General features: G+C 53.8%; 1 protein-coding gene across 1 annotated transcript; it reads left to right on the plus strand.

The window, feature by feature from the left end:
• The first annotated feature begins 436 nt into the window (after positions 1 to 436).
• Positions 437 to 11,272, plus strand: KISS1R (KISS1 receptor). The gene is made up of 5 exons (XM_048831108.2): positions 437 to 1,153; positions 7,123 to 7,247; positions 8,722 to 8,857; positions 9,557 to 9,795; positions 10,459 to 11,272. Exons 1-5 carry the CDS (start codon positions 910 to 912, stop codon positions 10,813 to 10,815), a joined length of 1,101 nt encoding a protein of 366 aa, XP_048687065.1. The 5' UTR covers positions 437 to 909; the 3' UTR covers positions 10,816 to 11,272.
• Positions 11,273 to 17,325: the final 6,053 nt, after the last annotated feature.

Consider the following 17,325-nt stretch of genomic DNA (forward strand, 5'->3'; position numbering starts at 1 on the left):
CGTAGGGCCGGTAAATCCTATGCTCCCCGCTGGCTTTATTCTTGGGGGACCCAAGGCGCAGAGAAGCTGAGGGCTGTGCCCCGGGTGATGGGGAGAATCGGCAGGGAATGAACCCAGGAGTCCTGGCCTCTGAACTCCTGCACCTCACACACCCCCCCCCGCCCCTCTGACTGTGCATTTAAAAAAAACCCACTTTTGATTTGTTCTCAGCTGCTGTTTATTTCTTTAACAGGGTGGGGGGCATCTCCGCGCGGCACCCCCCAGCAGAGAGAACAACTCCTGGACCTGGGGCAGCTGCCCACTGGGTGGGACTTTTCCCACCGCCTTGGGTCGGGAGCAGCACCCCCCCCCACGCCCCGCGCCCGTCTCCCTGCGGACGCGCCGCTCCCCAGAGGCGCCTCCCCCCAGGAGGGGCTCCCGGCGTCTCCACTACAAGAAGAGGGCGAGCGGGAAACCAGAGCGGATTCGGAGCGCGGCGGAGCAGAGGGGACGCGGCGTCCTGCTGAAGCGGCTTTCTCTGCCTTTGGGGCTTGATTCCCCCCTGGGGCAGCGCTCGGACTCCTGGGTTCCCCGCCGCGGAGTTGCTGCTCCGGACGGAGGACGCGGGGTAGCAGCCTGCAGGTTTTAAACCCCCCCCCGCCGGCCCCAAACTTCCTGAGCTACTTAGAGCCGCCCCTCGGGAAGGGAGCTCGCCAGGCTCGGGGAGTTCGTGGTGCTGAAGGCAGCGCTGGGAGAACCCCACCCCTGACCCTAGAGGCGAGCGGGGAGCCTCCCTGGGGTCCCCTGGCAGGAGACCCGCCAGCTCCATTGGGGGGCAGGGCTAAGGAGAGAACCCAGGAGTCCTGCTAGCGAGCGGCCCCTTCCCCCTCCAGGGAAAGGCAGGGGTCCTGTGCTCTGCGCCCCAGGACCATGCGGGGAGCATCTGCCAGCGCCCTGCTCAACGCTTCTCTCCTGCTCCTCAACCACTCCTGCCCCGGGGGGCTGCTCTGCGCCAACAGCTCGGAGCCGCGGAGCCCCCCGCGCCTGGTGGATGCCTGGCTGGTGCCCCTCTTCTTCGCCCTGCTGATGGCGCTGGGGCTGGCGGGCAACTCCCTGGTCATCTACGTGATCACCAAGCACAAGCAGATGAGGACGGTCACCAACTTCTACATCGGTGAGTTGGGCACAGGGGTGCGGTGGGGCTGGGCATGGGGGCGCGGTGGGGCTGGGCGCCTGGGGCTGGGCACGGAGGAACCCTGGGGCTGGGCGTGGTGGGGCTGGGCACGGAGGAACCCTGGGGCTGGGCACGGGGGCGCGGTGGGGCTGGGCGTGGTGGGGCTGGGCACAGGGGCGCGGTGGGGCTGGGCACGGGGGCGTGGTGGGGCTGGGCATGGGGGCGTGGTGGGGCTGGGCACGGAGGAACCCTGGGGCTGGGCACGGGGGCGCAGTGGGGCTGGGCGCGGTGGGGCTGGGCATGGGGCGCAGTGGGGCTGAGCACAGAGGAACCCTGGGGCTGGGCACGGGGGCGCGGTGGGGCTTAGAAATTTAGAAAAATTTGATCCGAGCCATTAGTAGAATGATACACTGCTAGAGTGATCAAGTAAGAATCAAGAGGAGAAGAAAAAATTAACTTCCAAACAAGAAATCTCCTGGTGATTCATAATCTAATGACTATCAGTCTAGGCACGGGCAGGATGTGCATCTCAGGATGTGAGGGAGCAGAGGGTCTGCCCTCAGTGGAGGGAGCAATGGACAATGAAGAATATAACATCAATATATATATTAGGGGTCAGCCAGAGTTGAAGATCATCTGGTAGTGTTAAAAAGCAACGGCCGAGCCTGCGTCCCAGCCCAAGAAAGCAAGAGAGAAAAGAGAAAGCAAATTGTCAGATAACGACGCAAAAGATTTACACAGAAATCAATGTGCAGGCAGTGGCAAGAGAGTGAACCCATTAGCAGTTGAAGATTCACGCTGGTGGATGGATGCCTCAGAAGAGAGGGGGCGTATTCCAGAGCAGTCCTTCAGGGTTAATTTCCTTTGAAACAAAATTGATCTACAGAATTATTTGGGCTATTTAACCTCTTTGTCAAGGGCCTGGAGGAAAACATAAAATCTCGCTGCTAAAGCTGGCAGCTGACCCCCAAAACTGCAGGCGTGGTAAGTAACGCAGAAGACAGGTCACTTATTCAGAACAATATGGATCACTTGGGCTCAAGCAAACAATATGTGTTTTAATACTGCTCAGTGTAAACGTATGCAGCTGAGAACAAAGAACGTAGGCCAGGATGGGGGTCTCTCTCCTGGGAAGCAGGGACTCTGTAAAAGATTTGGGGGCTGTGGTGGATAATCAGCTGATTAGGAGCTCCCAGTGCGATACTGCGGTCAAAAGAGCTAATGCGATCCTGGGAGGCATAAACGGGAATCTCGAGTAGGAGCAGAGAGGCGATTTTACCTCTGTATTTGACACTGGTGCGACCGCTGCTGGAATCCTGTGTCCAGTTCTGGTGCCCACAATTCAAGAAGGGAGTTGATAAATTAGAGGGGCTTCAGAGAAAAACCTCAAGAATGATTAAAAGATTAGAAAACCTGCCTTAGAGTGATAGACTCCAGGAGCTCAATTTATGTAGCTTAACAAAGAAAAGGTTAAGGGGTGACTTGATCACAGTCTATAAGTACCTACATGGGGAACAAATATTTAATAATGGGCTCTTCAAACTAGCAGAGAAAGGTCGAACACGATCCAGTGGCTGGAAGTTGAAGCTGGACAAATTCAGACTGGAAATAAGGCGTAAAATGTTAAGAGTGAAAGTAATTAATCAGTGGAAGAATTTGCCAAGTGTCGTTTTGGATTCTCCACCACTGACAATTTTTAATGTTTTCCTAAAAAACCTGATCTAGAATTTATTTTGGGGGCAGTTCTCTGGCCTGGGCTATACAGAAGGTCAGCCGAGATCAGTGGTTCTCAATGAGGGGTATGTGTACCCCTGGAGGTACACCGAGGTCTTCCGGGGGTACTCAACTCATCTAGATCAGGGAGTGGTTGGATGGGTTTAGGGGGGTTGCAAGTGCATGGCTGGCATTAGGGGGTGTCAAGCAGGGCAACTGCCTGGGTCCCCACACCACAAGGGACCCCACGAAGCTAAGTTACAAGCTGGGGCTCGGGCTTCAAACAAGGCTCACAAGTGAAAAACGAGTTCAAATACCACGCTGAAGTGTAAGTACAATATTTATATTAGGGCTGCCAAGCGATTAAAAAAATTAATTGCGTGATTAATCACGCTCTTAAACAATAATTGCATCCCATTTATCTATACAGTGTTCACTTATATTTTTTATTACAAATATTTTCACAGTAAAAAACAAAAGAAATCGTATTTTTCAATTCATCTAATACAAGAACTGCAGTGCAATCACTTTATCACGAAAGTTGAACTTACAAATGTTGAATAATATACACAAAATAACTGCATTCAAAAATAAAACAGTGTAAAACTTTAGCGCCTTCAGGTGCACTCAGTCCTACTTCAGCCAATCTCTCAGACAGACAAGTCTGGTTACAATTTGCAGGAGATAACGCTGCCTGCGTCTGGTTTACAATGTCACCTGAAAGGGAGAACAGGCATTCGCATGGCACTGTTGTAGCCGGCGTCGCAAGATATTTACGTGCCAGATGCGCTAAAGATTCACATGTCCCTTCATGCTTGAACTCCCATTCCAGAGGACATGATGATGGGTTCTGCTCGATAATGATCCAAAGCAGGGTGGACCGACGCATGTTCATTTTCATCATCTGAGTCAGATGCCACCAGCAGAAGGTTGATTTTCTTTTTTTTTTGGTGGTTCGGGTTGTGTAGTTTCCGCATTGGAGAGTTGCTCTTTTAAGACTTCTGAAAGCATGCGCCACACCCCGTCCTGACCAGATTTTGGAGGGCACTTCAGATTTCTTAAACCTTGGGTCGAGTGCGGTAGCGATCTTTAGAAATCTCACATTGGTACCTTCTTTGTGTTTTGTCAAATCTGCAGTGGAAGTGTTCTTAAAACGAACATGGGCTGGGTCATCATCCAAGACTGCTAGAACATGAAATCTAGGGCAGAATGCGGGTAAAACAGAACAGGAGCTGCTCAAGCACACGTAGGAGTGAGAGCAGGGCTTAATTTGTGCCGGGGCTTGCCAGAACTTAGCCCCGGCACCTCTGGGCCTGGCAGTTCGTAGCCCCGGCACCTCTGGGCTTGCCACATCCGTTATGAAAGTAAAAAAATTGCTTGAGCCCCGCTGCCCTGGCCTGGCACCTTTTTCATTACAAATTAAGCACGGAGTGAGAGGCATCCTGATCAGTGCCCTCAGGAAGACGGAGGCACTGTGAAACTGTGAAGGAAAGTCAAAGGAGAACTCGGGCCTTTGAGCCCTCTCCAGCGCAGGGATTCTGCAGAGGGTTTAACAAAACTCCTGACAACCCAAATCTTCGGAGTCCGTTCATGGTGACGATTTATTAGTGACTCTGGGGGAGACATTTTAGGCAGGAGCTTTCCCCTTTTTGTGCTTGAAGATCTTGTACGTTGTGACGGCTAGTTGTTAAAAACAAAACCAAACCAAACAGCCAGGGGAAATTACAGGCCATTTTCTAGGCCCGTGAAGGGCCCATTGGGGTACTGTGGGAATACTAGGAAGGAGGCTGCTTGGAGGTTGGGAATCAGCCCTAGGGAAGATCAGTATCTCTGAGAGCCCATTCAAGTAATATAGCATTCAGACTTGTGACCCGGCTATTCTGCCCCGGAGCCCCACCTCTCCCTTCGCCCCAGCAATCTCCGCTCCTCCTAGCCGCAGGCATCAGTTACAATATATAGCTGCAGGCCGGTTATTTGTCACTTTGCATCTAGTTTCTTTGGAGAGATTTTGACCTTTTTTGTGATGCCCAATGACAGAAAATTAGAGTCTAAAGTCTGCCTATCCCAGTCCCTCCCCCACCATCCTTGCATCCGCTGCTTTTACAATTAATCTCCTGGCTCATTGTGAGAATCTCCTGTTCTGTGTGCAGTAACCCAGGTTACCGAGAGCTTTTTCCTCAGCTAAAATATTGAGGGGCCTGATCCGGCACAATAGAGTCAATAGGGGCCTGATCTGCAGCTGCCCTGTGCTTTCTGTCCTCGTTTACACCTGTGCAAAGTGGGTGCAAGATGCAAGATCAGCTCACAGGTTTCCACTCACTGGTTTATGGGGTCAGTGACCAGACAAAGCACCAGGCAGAGCTGGATCAGGCCCTTCCAAATGTCACCATCCCTTGCAGTGCAAGTAGGAGCAGGCACCTGGGATAGGACGGTGAAGTAAGTGACACCCAGCTGAAGCTGCATGAACGTCTTCACCTGACTAAGGCAGCTCTGGTCAGTGCTGCCTGGGCAAAGCAAACCTTCAGGGCGGCCCCGCATAGCTTGTACATCCCTTATGGAAGCGCTGTCAATCCATCCGTGCTTACCAGAACCCTGCTGCAGTCCAGGAGCACAGGGGTTAACCAGGACATCCCGGCTGAACCTGAAATGAGCCAATACCGCAAGGCCCCCTGACTCAGAGGAAACCCTGGTCCTGGGGGATATTGACTTTCTTGACCTTGATTGCTTAAAAAAATGATGGTCGTGCAATGCATTAGAGAGAGAGGGCTGGTGCCTGGTTTAAATCAGCATAATCCCATTGAAAGCAATGGCGCAACACCTATTGACCCCAGCTGAGGACCAAGGTTATATAGATCCTCTTCCCAGCCCCAGGAGGGATCCCCTTTCTACAGGGGGGGAAACTGAGGCGCAAGAGGGGTTTGATGACTTATCTCAGGCTGCACAGCGAGCCAAGTGTCAGAGCTGAGATTAGATTTTAGGAGTTCCTGGCTCCCAGCCCCATGCTCTAAGCACTAGACCTTGTTGCCTCTTGATGCTGACGTTACTAGAAACTCCCCCTCTGTACACCTCACAAATCTCACTCCAGGTGCTCTTTGCGTATGGCCTCGATCCAGCAAGGAGCAAGCAGCATCCGGGAAGCACTCAGCATCCTCCAGGCTCAAACTTCCACTCCGCTAGAGCAATTACTGCCCCTTAGCCAGTGTCAAGGCTCTGTGCTGTCAGGGATGGGGCTCAGCTCCAAACCCTGGGCTCCCAGCCCCCCCACACTGGGGTTAGCTCACAGGGGCAAGTCTGAGACGGTTCAGAGGCTATTGAGACGGGTGTGACTTACACCTTCTTCCAGCCCTTCATTGTGTATGTAGATTCCCTCTTGCACTGGTGTAAACCTGGAGTAACACCCCTAAAGCCAATGGAGTTAATCCAGATTCATACTAGCATACAGAAGACCCTTCCTCTCTTTTACGGCCAGCGGGCCCTTAGACACCCCAATCTCCTCTCACACATTTCCTCTGAATTTGGCCTACCGGGCATAGTGGAATCTGAGAGGGAATCAAAGCTGGATTAACCGACAGGCCCAGGCCCAGGAGCTGGAAGATGGAGTTATAAGCTTGATGCAGGTGACGTTTTGTGGTCCCTTGCAGATCTTTGGCTGGTGCAAATTGATCCAGCTCCATTGACTTCACTGGAGCAGTGGCAATTCCCATCCGCGGAGGCACAGCCCCTGTGAATCTGTGGGTGCAGCCAGGAAAGCAACTAACAGAGGGGTGGAAATAGAAAGGCTCCAAGTCTGGTGCTCTCTGCGCTGGACCATGCCTCTGCAGGTGGAGACTGGCCCTTTACGTGGGGTGAAGAGGAGGGGAAATAAACCAAGGTCTGCAGCATCAATAGAAGGAGGGTCAGTTGTTCTGAACACGTCCATTTCCCAGCAGCAAAGTCTTTGTTTCAGACCCGTTGTTCCCAGAATGGCAGGGGGACGATGAGAACAGAAACAGCAAAGGCCAGCTCATTTGCCTTTTAAATCAACCCCGTTACTGCCGTATCTAAGCACCTCGCCATCTTTAATGGATTTAGCCTCACCACACCCCTAAGAGGCTGTTCTCCCCATCACACAGGTGGGAAACTGAGGCACAGAGCTACTAAGTGACTTGCCCAAGGTGGCATAGGGAGCCTGTGGCAGAGGTAGGATTTGAACCGAGGCCTCCTAAGTCCAAGGCTTGTGCCCTAATCACAGCATGACCCTTTCTTTCTTTTGACAGCCAACCTTGCCACCACAGATATTATCTTCCTGGTGTGCTGCGTGCCGTTCACTGCCATGCTGTATCCCCTTCCCGGCTGGATCTTCGGGGAGTTCATGTGCAAGTTTGTCAATTACATCCAACAGGTGAGGCATTTGCTTAGGGCTTCGCTCATTACTGCGGGCAGTGCTGGGGTGACTGCGGGGGACTTAGTCCTCAAAAGAGAGACTGCGTGGGCAGCAACAGGGCGAGCTTTGTCCTCTCCTTCCACACAGGCACCTCACACATATATTTCTCATGCAGTTGCACAACACACACATGGCCTATGTGCATGCTATACAAACAGAAAAGTTAGATTAAAAAACATACTCTTGCTGGAAGGTTGCAGCATAACACGACTTCATGATAAACACACATGACCAAAACCAGAGAGAGACAAAGCAGGCTGCTCCCTGCAGCGAGGCACAGATCTTGGCATCACTGTGGATAGTTCTCTGAAAATTTCAGCTCAGTATGCAGAAGCAGCAGTCCAAATGGCTAACAGAATGGTAGGAACGACTAGGAAAAGGATAGAAAATAAGACAAAAATATCATAATACTACTATATAAATCCATGGCATGCCTACATCTTCAGTACTGTGTCCAGTTCTGGTCACCCAATCTCAAAAAGGAGAAAGTGGAATTGGAAAAGTTTCCGAGAGGGGAAACAAAGATGATCAAGGGTATGAAACAGCTTCCGTACAAAGAGAAACTAAAAAGATTAGGGCTGTTTGGCTTAGAAAAGGGATGACGAAGGAGGGATATGAGAGAGGTCTCTATCATTCTGAAGGGCTTGGAAAAAGCCACTAGAGAAGCGTTATTTACCCTTTCATGTAATACAAAAATCAGGGATCACCCGATGAAATGAATCCGCAGCATGTTTAAAACAAACACAAGGGAGTACCTCTTCACCCAACACACAGGCAACCCGTGGATCTCCGGGCCATGAGATGTTGTGAGTATAAAAGTATAAATGGGTTCAAAAAAAGGGCTAGATAAGTTCCTGGAGGACAGGTCCATCAATGGCTAATAGCCAACATGGTCAGGGATGCAACGCCATGCTCGGGGTGACCCTAAACCTCTGACTGCCAGAAGCCGAGAGTGGAAGACAGGGTGGATCGCTGCAAAATTGCCTTGTGTACATTCTCCCTGAAGCATCTGGCACTGTTGGAGTTGGGATACAGGGCGAGATGAACCATTGGTCTGACCCATTTTGGCAGCACTGATGTTCTTATGTAAATCCCCCCCACCTTGATTTAGGCTGACATTTTCCAGACTAACTGGAAATGTCCCAGATGGCACACGTCCATACACAGCCTGCAAGCAAGGCCAGGAACCCCCCTGCTCTTGTGGCGGTAGCTTGCATTTCCAACACGCCACACCACGCAAACCGAGATCATCGGCTTCCAAGAGTAGAATACTCTGACACAGAGAGCCAGATACTCAGCTGCTGTGTATTGCCGTATCTCTGTTACAGTCGATCTGGCGCCAGCAATGCACGGGGTGGGTGCGTGGATGTGTGGTTCCCCAGCCAACTCCCCTCCAAGGCGCTCCCCTCTCCGCTTCTGCCTCCCCTGGCAGGTCTCCGTGCAGGCCACCTGCGTCACCCTGACGGCCATGAGCGTGGACCGCTGGTACGTGACCGTGTTCCCGCTGCGTGCTCTGCGTCAGCGCACCCCCCGGGTCGCCGTCGCCATCAGTGTGGGCCTCTGGATCTGTGAGTAGAGCCGGCGTGGGTAGGGGAGACTGGGGAAACGTGGCCCTCTTGAAGTGGTGCCGGGCAGCTGGGGTGAGCTGGCCGGGAGGGGCCGTCACTGGCACTCCCGGAGGAGGAAGGGGGATGGAGAGATCCATGTGGGCATGAGGGGACAGAGCCTACTGGGTAAGGGCCCCTTTATTTTTTAAAGAAACTGCCTAGAACCATTTATGCAACCCCTGGCCCAACCCCTGACCCAATAAATGTCAGGGTTCAGATAAAATGGGACCTGCATCTGAACCACCCCTGGGCGTGGTTTGCAAAGCCAAGCCCTACCTAGGGAGGTTGGGGATGTTCAAGGATGGGGGCTGAAATAGGAATTTGGGGGATGTAAGAAGGGAGGGGACAGCTGTAACACAGGCATGAGCTGAAGCTGCTGGCTGTGTCAAGTGGAGTCCTTCCCCACCCTCAGGGAATGGACCGTTGGCAACTATCATCCTCATAACCTGGTTCTGACCCTTCCCTTTGTCCCTCCAACTCATTCCCCCTGCGACCCATGATCCTTCCTGGTTCTGGTTTGGGTCTGTCCCTCCATCCTGCTCCCCCACTGGCTGGGATCCTGGTTCAGTTCAGTTCTGTCCCTTCATCCCCTGCTGACCACTAAAGCAAGCACCCAGCCTGGCGTTGGGTCACTGACTCTGGCCTTGCTGCCCACGGCAGGTTCCTTTATCATCTCCACCCCGGTGCTGATGTACAACAGGTTGACGGAGGGCTACTGGTTCGGGCCGCAGACCTATTGCAGTGAGTCCTTCCCCTCCGCCTCCCACAAGAAGGCCTTCATCCTTTACAACTTCCTGGCCGTCTACCTGCTGCCCCTACTGACCATCTGCGTCTGCTACATGGGCATGCTCTACCACATGGGACATCCCACCGTGGAGCCCGTCGATAACAACTACCAGGTACCTGGCTCCTCCCCCCTGCACTCCCCACACATGCCCATAGGGGGCGTGTGCATGTGTAGATCTACATAAGACCTGATCTCCAGAGGCTTTGAGCACCCACGGCTTTCACTGGCTCCAGCAGGAGTTGATGGTGCTCAGGACTCCTCGACCACAGGGCCAGATTCATCCCTGGCCTCTGTATCCAACGGTGCATGTAAGGTGATGCTCAGGTGCATGGCCTGTGTCTGCAGATACTTGCATGTACATACACCTGTGTCCACATGCTTGTGAACAACACATGCTGCCATTTGCACCCATGCACCCACTGTTTTGTTTGCACATGAATGCACGCAGAGGCACCCACCGATACTTGCACGTGTGACCCACCCCATGTGATGCTCTGTTGCCCCCAGTGGTGGCCCATAACTAGAGGTGGATAAGCTTGTCACGGCACTGTTCTTTTAGTTCAGGCAGCAGAAGTTCATGCGCTCCAATCCAGAGGTCCCAGGTTCAATCCCCACTGCCAACCACCTCCTCGGGGTGTGGTGTTATACACACATGCAACCACTTGTGCGTATACCTCTTTACACATGTCCACCCACTGGCATGATGGCTCAACTCCCACCAGAGCTGCCTGGCTGTGAATGCTAACACACACACCCTGTCTCTGTGGCTTGCAAGGTGCAGCAGCTGGCCGAGCGCTCTGAGGCGATGCGGGCCAAGATCTCCCGCATGGTGGCCAGCATCGTGGGACTCTTCACCGTCTGCTGGGGGCCCGTGCAATTCCTCATCCTCGTCCAGGCCTTCAGCCCCAACTTCCAGCACAATTACTACATCTACAAGGTGAAGATCTGGGCCCACTGCATGTCCTATACCAACTCCTCTGTCAACCCGATCGTTTACGCCTTCATGGGCCTCAACTTCAGGAAAGCCTTCAAGAAGGTCTTCCCCTTCATCTTCAAGCAAAAGGTGGGCTGCACCCATGCGGGCAACACCAACATCAACACCGAGATGCACTTTGTGTCCTCGGGCACATAGGGGGGTGGACATGCCCCTCCCTGCCCAGAACATGAGACCAGATGACTCTCTTTGCTGATAAGAACTTGCAGCTCGTAGAGCCTTTCATCCCAAACTGCTTTACAAACCATCTCACTCACCATTGTAATGCAGCCACCTCTGGAGTGGAAGGCAGCAGCTGTTTGTATAGCCCAGAGCATCACTGCCTGGCAGTTTAGGACAGAAAGTGAAGGAGGACACTCCGAAGGAGAGGCAGGCAGGCGGTATGTAATTACCCCAAAGAGACCAGGGCTAAATGGCTAAACCATTCCCACTAAAAACGGCCTGGGACTTTTAACCCCACAGAAACAGAACCTCTGCTTTTCCTTTGAAAGATGTGCTCCTGAGGGCATTCAGCGCCAAAAAAATAACAATTCTGTGCACAATATTTTAAAATTCTGCAAGTTTTATTTGTCAATAAATAAATACAGGGGCTCCAGCATGGCAGTGGGGAGCACAGGCCACTGGCTGCACGAAGGTGGGAGATCACGCTGCAGCCCCCCCATCCTCGCCCCCGGGACATGGACTCAGCAGTGAGGCTGCACCTGACCCTGACACAGCACAAGGCCTGGGCTTGCCCCAGAAACATCCTGGGGCCCTGCCCCTCTGCACCAGGCACACCAGGTGTGGGACAGGCAGGCTCAACCAGGCAGAATCCAAGAGTGGAGGGGCTCAGTGTGGGGGGATCCAGGTGTGGGGTGAGAGGATCAGGTGTGGGACAATCTGGGAGCAGGCAGCTCAGTGGCGGGTCTAGATGTGGGGGGATCTGGATGCACAGGCTCATTGCGGGGGGTTCCAAGTGCATGGGTAATGGGACTCTTCTAGGTGAAGGTGGGTGGGGCTCAGCAGAGGGGTCTGGGTGTGGGGTCTCAGCAGGGGGGCCTGGGTGCTGGGGGAGTGGGTCTTGGTGGGGTGGGGGTCTGCGTGCAACTAGTTGGGGGTCAGTTGCATGGGGATCTGGATGTGAGGGATCAGGGGGGTGCAGGGCGTGGGGCTCGTCAGGGTGGGGGTTTGAGTGCAGGGAGCTCAGTGGGGGATGGTCTGGGTGCACAGGTGGGGAGGCCAGAGGCAGGGGGTCTGGGTGGAAGGGGCTCCAAATGCAGAGGTTGAGGTTCTGTGGTGTGGGGTTGGGTTTAGGTATGGAGGGCTAGTGGGGTTCTGGGTGTACAGGGTTAGGCTTGGCGTGGGTGTCTGGGTATGGGAGGTCTGGATGCATGGGGGTTGGGCAGATGGGGGATCAAGTCCCCATACAGTGACCCCTCTCCCTGCAGCTGAGGAGCAATGGGGGCAGGAAGCAGGGGAGGATGCTGAGCTTCCTGCAGCTGGGGGAGGGAAGGTCTGGGGGGGGGAGGGTCTGACACAGCCCCAGCCACTCCTTGCAGAGGAAGAAGAAGTCCTGTCCTCTCCTGCCTCCAGCCTAGCCAGGATTAGCAGCTGATCCTGGCTCAGGGTAGGAGCCACTGGCGCGGGTGTCCCCAGCCCTGCAGTGATTTACCTCTCCGCCGGCTGCTCCGGGTGCCTGAAACGATGTACCTATGCAGCTAGGGAGTGGTGCGTGGCTGCTCTTGCAGCTTCCCTTGGCTTCCCTGTCAGAAAGTAATTTTTCTTCAGGGAAGCAAAGAAATTGGCGGGGGACATGAATTATGCGCATGCGCAGTGGTGCAGAATTCCCCTAGGAGTAAAGATGTCACCCTCCCTCCGACAGCACCGAGCTCACTCAGTGGAGGAGAGCGCCACCTTCTGGATCACTAGCAGCACCTTGGATGTTACTTCATCAGTCTCCCATCTAAGTGGGGTCCAGCAAGACCATCCAGTAGCTCAGCTCAAGCTTGGACTTGTTGTGTAATTAGACCTGGCTGCGGGGAAAAGGTTTATATCTCAAATCCAGGGAATTGCTTCTGTCATATAAACACTAGACTGGGCTGGTTTCCAGAGGCACTCATCTAGGGTCAATGAAAACCCAACCATCTCCCTACAAATCCTCCCAGCCATGGCCACTGAAAACTGGGGACCATCATTAAGGACTCACTTAATGGAGGGTTTGGGAATAAACTTTTCCTGGGGTCAGGTCTAACTTAAGTAATTATGTGGCTCCCATCACCACGGCATCTGGCCACCTCAGACTCTCAGCCTCCCATCCTCTGGTCATGCAGAGAATTATAGGAACTGTTATCCCCTTTTTACAGAGGGGGAACTCAGGCACAGAGACGTTAAGTGACTTGCCTAAGGTCACACAGGGAGCCAGTAGCAGAGCAAAGACACAAACACAGCTTGCCAGGATGCACGTCTAGTGTCCTAACCGCTGGGCCAGGTGCTTCCTGTGGGAGCTCCTCCACCTTTCCCTGAAGCAGCTGGTACTGGCCACTCTCAGAGATGGGCTACTCAGCAGACCCCCTGGACTGATCCAGCCTGGCTGTTCCTGTCCTTCTAAAGGCTCTGAGAGAGCCTGCTACTGGGAGACTGCCTTGAGCTTAAGTGACCCATTGATCCTGGCTAGGACTAGCTGAGCCTGCCAAGGGGGAAATGTCTGAACAGGGGCTAGCAGCTCCTGTTTGCCACCGGCCTCTGAAGAGCATGCTGTGCTCTTTCCATCTGCAGGGGAGACGATTGCTGGGTCTGAGGAATTTATATCATGGTGGGGGGAAATCTGAGCCTATCCCAGCTCATGACACCTGTGACCACGGAAGGCCGGGGAGAGCAGGCGGTTAACCGCAGCTCCCTGAGGGAGAAGTGGGGTCTGCAGCTCAAGGCATCGCTCACGGTACAAAAAGAGGTGAATCAGATTCCCAAAGAGGCCAGGAGGTGTCGGGATGGGCGCGGCTCCCTGAGTTCCTGTACAAACGGGGCTCTTTGCAGAAGCAGCGACGTAAAAACGCCACCCACTGCTTTGTGCTTGTGGTGGCTTTGCTCCGGTTCCCACTCTTGTGAGGGTGGGGAGAAAAAATTGCCGTTTATTTATCAATAGAGTAAAACCAAGTCTTTCGTTAGCCTCGCACACAGAGTCTGTCTCCATCTGTTCCAGGACTCCCGGAGCCCAGCACCTCCTGTGCTTATAACGGATTAGCCCCTTGGTATTTTCATGGAGTTGATTAGTGACCGCCGAGAGCAGAAAACTCATCTCGCTTGTGACCGAACTCTGCTGGAGGGGAGGGGAGCTGAAATCCCCCTGCTTGGTTTGACGGCACATGTCTGGCGGAGCCACAGTCGGGGTGCTGCGGAAACCCAGACGTTCTCTGCTCCAAGGCGGGGCTCGAACTGGGGCGGGATGGGAAGGCGCGAGACTCTCCCACACTCCGCCCATCTGAGACCGGTCCTAGGGCTCAGCATCCTTGCTGGGCACCACCGGCCTCTTGTTGGGGCTTTGGCTGGTGCCCATGTAGTTACTCCTCCTGCGTTGCTGGGGGCAGGTGGGCAACCAAGAATTGTAGGTACTGGGTTGCCCAGCAACGGGCGCTGCTCGGTGGTGTCCTATCATCTCTTCGGCCGCCCCGTGGCTGTGGACGTGGCATCGTCTCTCCTCCCTGCCAGGGGCAGGTGCATGCAGCCCCTCGGCGTGGTTGGGTTTCGGCCCAGGCGGGAAAGGCCTAACCCCACATGGCTCCCTGGGGGCTGGGCTTTGTTCGTGGCTCCCTGTAATGGGGAGCTCTGCCCCTTTAAGGGCCAGGGGGCCGGGGCCAGCCCTGTTAGATTATCAGACCCAGCTGGGAAGGGGCCAGTGATTGCTATAAAGGGCTTTGTTAGAGGGGGGGAGATACAGGAAGGAAATTAGTGCCCATAGCTGGTGGAAGAGAGAGGCAAAGGGCCCTGCAGCCAGGTCAGGGGAATAGCTGCCTTATAAATCAATTGTGCCCTAAGGCATAGGCCTGAAGAAGCTTTGAGTGTGGGCTGGGGAGACAGGTCAGGAGCTTTATGCTCCCCTTTGGGTACTCCTCAGGGTCCTGCTCTGCCCTCCGTTGTCCCTAAATCTTGCACAACTCCTGACACTTTGCTGTCTTTGGTTGGATGAATTCCTGGAGGTTTCCTCGCATCTTTTTAGTTAAAGATTCATCTTTTATTCTTGGAGACTCCAGGACAATCCTGGAGCATTGGGAACCCTCCCCTCCCCCCCACTCTCTCTCTCTTACTTACTTGTAGGACAGTGATTCTCAACCAGGGGTATGCGTACCCCCAGGGGAACATCATCTCATCTAGATATTGGCCTAGTTTTGCAACAGGCTACATAAAAAGCACCAGTGAAGTCAGGACAAACTAAAATTTTGTACAGACAATGACTTGGTTATACTGCTCTGTATCCTGTACACTGAAATGTAAGTACAATATTTATATTCCAATGGATATCTTTTATAATTATATAGTAGAAATGAGTCAGCCATTGTTCAGTACTAGTGTACTGTGACGCTTTTGTGTCTGATTTTATAAGCAAGTATTTCTTAAGTGAGTTGAAACTTAAGGGTAGGCAAGACAAATGAGAGTCCTGAAACGGGGACAGTCGTCTGGAAAGGTGGAGAGCCCCTGGTGTAAGACACAGGAGCTGGAAGATGAAGTCAGCTGAGTTCAGACTGGCAAGGTACAGGTTTGTCACAGTGAGGGTGATTAGCCGCTGGAGCAGGTGGCCAAGGGATGGGGTGAATTCTCTGTCACTGGGAATCTTTCAATCAAGGTTGGAGATAAAATATACACCCTCATTAGACCCCAAGTGAATGGGCTGGATGCAGGAAGTACTGGTCGAGGTTCTCTGGCCCGGGTTATGCAGGAGGACAGCATCGAAGATCCCAACAGCCCTGCCGGCCTTTGTATTTATTAAACCCCTAGCAGTTCAAGTAGTCCCTGTGCATGGTCCCATTGAGCAGGGCACCTTGGCGAGACATAGGCTGCGAAGAGAGATTCAGAATCCTGTGGAGTCCAGGCCGATTGGTTTTGCTCCTGGGGCCGGGCACCAGAAGCTAGCAGGGCATTGACAGCCCTGTAGCTATAGCTGTTTGGTGGCCTGTGTGAGCTGGCGCACTTGAGACCCCACCGACAGGCCTGCAGACAGCAATTCCGGGCCCCAGGGCAGACCAGTCAATGGGCCCTCTAGCAAGTATCACCTTGCTTGCGTCTAGGAGTCAGGGCCGGATGAACTTTTTGTGGGCCCCCATGTGGGTAATGGAGCATGGTGCGGGGAGGTCAGTACCTGGTGCAAGGGGCTGGCCAGGGGCAATGGGGCATGGCATGGAGGGAGCGGCCCCATTGCCAGCGCAGAGCAGGGATCCCCCCTCCCAGCACAGTCCTAGGGGGCAGAACAGCTGAAGCTTGGGAGCACAGAGCAGTCCCATCTGCCAGGGCCCCGCCCATCCGTACCTGCCTGGCGCTGGTGTCTGCGGTGGAGAGGAGGCATTTCCTTGCAGGGGCGGCATGGGGCAGCCACTGACTTCCCCCGCCTGTCGCTTCTGCAGAGTGGGCCCTGCGGCCTGCCTGGGCAATTTAAAAGGGCCCGGGGCTCCCGGCCACCACCCCCACCAATGAGCCTGCCTGCCAAACCCCCATTGCAACTGTCCTGCTTCAGAGCAACAATTTGAGAGAGGCAAATTGAGGTGAGGTAGCCTGAACTCAGCTCGTGCTCCTGAAGAGCAGGGTAAGAAGCATGCGGGCTGGGGATGATGTGTCTGGAAGGCTGGAGTTACCATTGGTTTGCAAGCAGACCCCAGCTTTGGTCCTGCTCCCCAATGGATTTTGGACTTGGAGCCATGGGGTCCAGTTCCTGCAGCCAGTGTCCTGTATGCAGCAGCTGCACTGGACTGTAGCAGGCTATGGCAGGTGTTGGTAGCCCTCTAGTGGTGGTGATTTGCCATAAAACCCATCCAAAACAAGTCTGACTGTCCAAAAAACTTGCAAAAAAGGCATGAAATAAGTGGGGATGGTCACACAGCCGCTATGAATGATGGTGGGGAAGAGTCTGGGGAAAGAGCTGGGCATCCTGTTCCCCCTGGCTCTGCCAGAGCCTCTCAGATCTCCTGCTCTTTTGAAACACCCAGGCCTAGCCAGTTATACCACAGTAGCTGAGTCCCCAGAAACTGCAGCGCTCAACTAGTCCCCTTGCTAGAAGCCTCATGTAGAGAGACCAAGAACTAAGTAGGCCATGGAGCCTGAACTCCCCAGTTAGCCCCGGGGCCCGGGTGGGGGAGGTCTGATAACCTCGGAGTTGAGAAACAGCAGCAGAGCAGAGTAAGGGGAGCTGGTACAGGAAGACCACCAGCCCTGGTTGTGGAAGAGTTCATTGTCGGGGGGGGGGGGGGGGGGGGTTGTAGCCTTGCGGGGGATATAGGGGAAAATAAACCTCATCTTTGATTCCCTGATGCTGAAATGTACCAACCTAGTGCATGTTGGAGTACATCCTGTTGGGTGAAGTAGCTGATCATCCCAGAGGGGGGGATTGTGGGGTCTCAGCAATAGCTGGCGACTGGTGTTGGCTTTTATGTGTGTCTAACTGGATGGTACCGAATAGACAGCCTT

The sequence above is a fragment of the Caretta caretta genome, chromosome 25, assembly GCF_965140235.1.
Source record: "Caretta caretta isolate rCarCar2 chromosome 25, rCarCar1.hap1, whole genome shotgun sequence".
Taxonomy (NCBI): domain Eukaryota; kingdom Metazoa; phylum Chordata; order Testudines; family Cheloniidae; genus Caretta; species Caretta caretta.

Excerpts from the sequence above, each read along its gene's own strand:
- KISS1R (XM_048831108.2), top strand. The coding sequence starts at position 910 with ATGCGGGGAGCATCTGCCAGCGCCCTGCTCAACGCTTCTCTCCTGCTC. Across the intron at positions 8,858-9,556 it reads CAGTGTGGGCCTCTGGATCT|GTTCCTTTATCATCTCCACC; the intron begins GTGAGTAGAGCC and ends TGCCCACGGCAG. Across the intron at positions 9,796-10,458 it reads CCGTCGATAACAACTACCAG|GTGCAGCAGCTGGCCGAGCG; the intron begins GTACCTGGCTCC and ends GTGGCTTGCAAG.